This window comes from Pieris napi, chromosome 19 (genome assembly GCF_905475465.1).
Source record: "Pieris napi chromosome 19, ilPieNapi1.2, whole genome shotgun sequence".
NCBI lineage: Eukaryota > Metazoa > Arthropoda > Insecta > Lepidoptera > Pieridae > Pieris > Pieris napi.
The window spans coordinates 9510425-9516684 of NC_062252.1; the positions used below are offsets into that span (position 1 = coordinate 9510425).

At 31.4% G+C, this 6260-nt stretch overlaps 1 protein-coding gene across 2 annotated transcripts; it reads left to right on the top strand.

Moving 5' to 3' along the window:
* The first annotated feature begins 574 nt into the window (after positions 1-574).
* Positions 575-4947, top strand: LOC125059276 (UDP-glucosyltransferase 2-like). 2 transcript variants are annotated; one of them, XM_047663642.1, is made up of 4 exons: positions 575-1400; positions 2154-2376; positions 2998-3217; positions 4350-4947. In XM_047663642.1, the coding sequence occupies exons 1-4, from the start codon at positions 579-581 to the stop codon at positions 4630-4632; spliced, it is 1548 nt and encodes a 515-aa protein (XP_047519598.1). In that variant the 5' UTR covers positions 575-578; the 3' UTR covers positions 4633-4947. The 2 variants fall into 2 exon arrangements, with proteins under 2 accessions (XP_047519598.1, XP_047519600.1); XM_047663644.1 differs by lacking the exon at positions 4350-4947 and having other exon boundaries at positions 2998-3221.
* Positions 4948-6260: the final 1313 nt, after the last annotated feature.

A 6260-nucleotide genomic window follows, 5' to 3' on the forward strand; every position in this document is an offset into this window, starting at 1 on the left:
GGAAAGTAGTAGAATAATGACTTTGATAAAGTCTCTACTGATTTTTACCCTAAAAGATACTTATTAGAGCATTAGGTAAAGGAAAGCAATTTAAAACACTATAATCCAATCAATCCATTACTTATACAAAAAATATTAAATAATACGTCCCACATTGACAATTATAGTAATTTATTTTACTCCAAATTGGTCTTCAGAATAGAATATATTTTCTATTCAAGATTCGGTAATCTATCTAAGTAAATTATATTAAATAACAAGCGACCAAACAGGATATAATTCAAGCTTTATTTTCCTTCATTTCAATGAGATATCATAATCATCATTACTTGTAGGCTCTTAACAACATTTCAACGATACAAGAATATTCACATAAATTTAAAGTAATTTGTAACACCTATAAAAGATTAATTCTAATAAATCTTTTATGATAATACAATAGTAATTAACAATTATTCAAAAAATAAACTAATCTTTTGAATTTTTTTTCGTAATACTTTATCATATCGATACGGTAACTGATTACAGTTTATAAATTGATGTTTCCAGATTTTTTATCAGTAGTGCGTGAAATTACAATGGCGAATCTAATTTTATTTTTTGTAGTGATATCAGCATGGAACTTTACAGAATCTGCAAGGATTTTAGGTGTTTTTCCAACACCTTCAATAAGCCATCAGGTTGTATTTCGTCCAATTATGCACGCTCTTGCAAAGCGGGGACATGACGTAGTAGTAATAACCCCAGACCCTGCTTTCCCGAAAGGTAAAGCTCCGCCAAATCTCACCGAAATTGACGTACACAATGAATCATATATTCATATAGACAAACTGCTCTCAGTGAACAGAGGAAGAAAGAATGATTTTATAACACAATTTACAAAAATCCTTGAAGGTATGCCAATTATATTTGAAAGTCAGTTACAAGTACCAGAAGTGCAAAAGGTACTAAAAGATGAAACGGACTCTTTTGATTTAGTGTTCATAGAATCTTGTGTAAGAGCGGCGTTAGCAATAAGTCACGTGATAAAAGCACCCGTCATTCAAATAAGCTCATTAGGAATTTCAGCACCGCAGTATGCTTTAGCTGGTGCTCCTATACAACCTTTTGTTTATCCATCACCACTTCAACAACGCATTTATAACTTATCATTACTTGAAAAACTTAAGGAACTTCTGTCGTTTCAAAAGATAATTAGACATATTTATGCGACTGATCATTTGGACTATAACTTGGCGAAAAAATATTTTGGAGATATTCCACAGTTTGAAGAGCTGTTTACGAACACGAAAATGTTATTTATTAATGAACATCCTCTATGGGCTGACAATCGACCGGTGCCACCAAATATTCTGTACATTGGAGGAGTACATGAAGTACCGGAAAAACCTCTGCCTAATGTATGGTAATATTAGATAATACTCGCCTTACTAGTTTCTTAGGCTTACAGTGGTAACCTATTCATGATTGCTTTTAAATAAATTTAGTTTTTATAGTTTCAGTTTTGAATATACCAAAATCATTGTTTCTAGTTCATCTGAATATAAGACGCGTATATTTCTTATAAATCGTAAATAATTAACATTTCAAACTACGTTTATCTAGAAGCACGCTGCAGTTTCACCCCTTTGTTGTTGACAATTTCCCAAGTACCGCATTTTGTATCGCCGATTCTTGTGAAAACATTTAAGGAGAGTCAATAAAGAGATTTACTATAACATGGGTTCATTCAGGCGGTAGCTATGTAGGCACTCCGAAAGTAGGTCTGCGTTGCGATTCTGTAACTCGCATTACGAACTCTCACAGCGGTTTTCGCAGCGGCGGTCACACTTAAATCAGTCGTGAAGCAATCATCGGGGAGCTTGGGAGGGAGGGAGCTTGTAGTTTATTGTTTATCAGAATGCCAAATCGTAAAATGACTGCTTTACGACTAATTTGAGCGCGACAGCCGCTGTAAAAACCGCTGTGAGAGTTCGAAAAGTGAGTTACAGAATCGCAAGGCTGGCCTCAATAATCACTTAACATTAGGTGAGATTGCGGCGAAATGTCTGTCCAGTTATATTATAAAAGTACACCTATATATACACATATACTTTATGGCTCTTTTAATTATATTCCAACAGTAGTAATGTAATAAGTTATTTTTCTTATAGCCTCTAAAAACATATTTAGATTCATCGAAGAATGGAGTCATTTATATAAGTTTTGGAACTAACGTGCGGGCAAATATGCTTTGTCCTGAAAAAATCAAGGTTATGGTAAATGTGTTATCGAAATTACAATACGACGTTCTCTGGAAATGGGATAATGAGACTTTAATAAACAAATCGGAAAATATAGTAATATCCAAATGGTTTCCCCAGTCGGACCTTCTGAGTACGTAGTTATGTTTACCAAATATCAATTTAAGAGCGTCCCAATTCTTAAAAGGCCGGCAACCCATTTGCCAGCTTTCGGCTAATGTGAGTGTACATTGGCGGCAGTATCACTTAACATTAGGTGAGCCTCCGTAGGCCTCCTATTACCCATATAAAAAAAATATTTTTGTAAAATTATTATATATTCATCTATATTTAATAATTTTCTCGTGTCGTGTCGCGGTGTTTGTAGTTAAACTCCTCCGAAACGGCTCGACCGATTCTCATGAAATTTTGTGTGCACATTGGGTATGTATGAGAATCGGACAACATCTATTTTTCATCCCCCTAAATGTTAAGGGTAGTCCACCCCTAAACTTTTTTTTTAATTTTTAGATTAATTCTTAATTTTTTTATGATACAGCATTAAAAAATACATACAACCCCTAATTTAGACCCCTCTACGACCAACCCCTATTTTTTTATTATAAATGATATACAAGGCAAAAACGTTTGCCAGGTCAGCTAGTATTAATAATATCCTTTTAAAATCTTTAGTAGCAACTCATAGTTTTATAAACATATATTCATTATACTTAATATTTGAATTCATTATAATTCTACTGTTTTTCTATTTCAGAACATCCTAAAGTGAAATTATTCATCACCCAAGGAGGTTTGCAATCAACCGATGAAGCCATAAATGCTGCCGTACCACTTCTAGGTGTGCCATTGTTAGCTGACCAATGGTACAATGTGGAAAAGTATGTTCGTCACAGAATAGGAGTCCAAATCGACTTTGAGACTCTCACGCATGAAGAATTCAAAAATGCCATAGATAGTGTTATAAATGATTCAAGGTAAGTTATTATATACTCAGATGGTGACTTGCTCAAAATAGATGCGTGGATAATTTATATTAAAGATTGCTTTGTTAATATAAATCAAAATGGTTTATTAACAGATGTTTATTCCATAACTAAAATCAATTTATATAGGCGATCTTTACGTATTTTTTCCTAATAATCCTAGATCATGTTTTTGGAATAATCACACATAACTCAACCGTGAATTTTCCGCGAAATAAATATTATTGTGGAAAGCAGAGAAAGGTAAATATTTGGCTTTATTTGTACTTTTAATTGATTAAACAAAATCTTTATTTACATATTATTCAACAATTATAATTTGAATTTAGAATCTTAAAATACTTGCGACAAGTAACTTATTTTTACTATTTTTTAACAAAATTATCAGTAGTTTTTTATTGGGCCACTTACTTAGGTTTGTTTCTTTTAAAGTATGCCCTAATCCAATGTTATTTTTAATCCTAAAACTCCTAGTTACTTAAAGAAAAATGTTATGTTCCTCTCTGGCGGTAGTTTTGACTTGCGTTCCTTAGACAATCAAATTCTTGAAACCCCTATTCATAAAACTGAATTCTATCACTACTCCTTTACTGTGCAAAGTATCCTGCTATGGAATTCCCTACCTATTGATATTAGACGAGCTCAGTCCTTAAATTTATTTAAGAAGCACCTTTTTGATCATTTTCTATCTGCCTCGTAATTAGCTCTGCTGATATGTATTAATTATTGTGACTCTGTTAACCTTTTGATTGTATCTTAAATTTTTGTTTTTACATATTTTTATTTATTATTATTGTTATTTTATCTTTTGATTTTACTTTATTTTATTTTAGTTATAGTAAGTGTTATTTTGAGTTTGTTTTTTTTTTAAATAATTTTTGTATTACTTGTACTCTACCCTCTGTAGGTGTTTCTTTTTCATTGTTTCACTTTAGGGTTGCCTGGAAGAAATCGCTTGTATAAGGCCGCCCGTTGCCTTATAACTTTTGTAACCTGTTTTTTTTTATTTTCGTTATGTGTATGTTTTGATTAAGGTAATAAAGTATAAATAAATAAATAATCCTACTTGCCCTTTGGATCAAAACCTCACTCTTATCTAAAAAGCATTATTTCAATATTTCAGTTACAAGGAAAATATAATTCGCCTTCGTTCAATTATGCGTGATCAACCCATGAAACCGTTGGATCAAGCTATTTACTGGACAGAGCACATTTTGAAACACGGCGGTGACCATCTTCAACCACCCAACTTTGGTGTCTATGGAATTTTTGAATATTACGAAATTCCATTAGTTTTAACTATTTCCTTTTGTTTATTTATTGTTGTATATTTATTTGTTTGGATTTTAGTTATCTTATTGAGGGTTTTAAGAAAACTAATATTCGGTAAAGTAAAGACGAATTAGGTTTAATATATTTAATATCATAATTACAAGAACAAAATAATCCTGAATCAACTATATATCAAAAAAGAAACACATATTAAATATATTCCACGAATATATCCAAGCTAGCTCGTTTATTTATTATATAATACCCGTATTTGACTAAATATTTCTTTATTTAATTATGTTTTTCAATATTTTCCACCAAAAACTTAGATATAATTAAAAAATACAGTAGCCAGAATTTTCAATTCTTGGAAACTAAACTAAAACCGAAATGCCTTTAAATATGTAACCTGTAATAATTAATAATTATGCACAGTATTATCATAAATCTTTGTAACATATGTACATTGTTCATAAGATTTGATTGCGGTATCTGTATTACGATAATTATTAATCGTTATTACAAAAAAACAAAAATATTTTAAATTTAATCTGCTTTAAAATAAATGTCTTGAAATTGTGATGTTCATTTTTTAGAGATGCCAATACTTGTAGTTGGTATAATTGACTGTAGATCAGTGTTTCCCAACGTGGGGGCCACGCCCAACAGGGTGACAATTTGATTGTTAACGGGGGCACTTGCGAGCCTTCTGGCATTGTGAGTGTCCATGGGCGGCGGTATCACTTAACATCAGGTGAGCCTCCTGCCCGTTTGCCTCCTATTCTATAAAAAAAAAAAAAACCAAATTATTTGTCATTTGAATTTAAGTTTTTATATGTTTTACTTACTATGTATTGTTAACAATTTCCTAGTAATTTCTTCCTAAATCATAGGTATCATTTAATTAAACGATAGAACATTTTAAAATAAAAGTTATGTATAAAACTAATAATTTTATTGAAAAAATTCAATGGTATGAGGTCTGTGTTTGAATCCATACCTTAGATAAACACGTAAAACAACAGCGTATTTTTTTATTTTCTATTTTACATTTAAAACAGTATATAAATACGCTGTATAAATTATAAGTACCTGGTTATAATATTGCAACAATCTGTGAGGGTAATTGATAACTTATTGCGACATATAAAATCAGAATATTAAAATAATTTCTTTTAGATCTTGGCGCTAAGCTGATCATTCGTTATATTAATAGGTCCGTTTACAAAACGATACCTCCTTCTTTTTCCTTTGTTACGTGAGCGTGTAATACAAGCAGACGCATTCGTGGTCTTGTTTTTAAAGCTACTAAGCTTACGAAGTAACAGGCTAAATTATATAAGATTAATTTGGTAACTATGTCAAGATGTTTTTGTACCCATTCCTAATAACCTGGAACTTACCTTACAGAAATTAACCTACTTATATTGTACGAGAACACGATAATCAAACGTTTACGTAATATATTTATTCAAATGATATAATATTCGGATTTATATGTGTTCGTTACCAGGGACCAGTAGATATATATTTTATAATGTTGAGTGAATCGTGACACAGTTTTATTTTTTGGTAGAAATTTTAAGAAAAATTGATTATTATCTACTAATAATGTTTCTCCCAAAAGTGGTTGTTGTTCTTTTCAATGGCAACAGAAGCCGCGCGGATATTAGCATTTTTTCCTTTTCCATCAATACGTGTTTCGTCTACTAACTCTGAAACTGTCAAGACGAGGCCACGACGTAACTGTCGTCACAACAGA

Coding starts and splice junctions, on each gene's coding strand:
- LOC125059276 (XM_047663642.1), top strand. CDS start 579: ATGGCGAATCTAATTTTATTTTTTGTAGTGATATCAGCATGGAACTTT. Junction 2,377..2,997: donor TCCCCAGTCGGACCTTCTGA/GTACGTAGTTAT, acceptor TTTCTATTTCAG/AACATCCTAAAGTGAAATTA. Junction 3,218..4,349: donor AGTGTTATAAATGATTCAAG/GTAAGTTATTAT, acceptor TCAATATTTCAG/TTACAAGGAAAATATAATTC.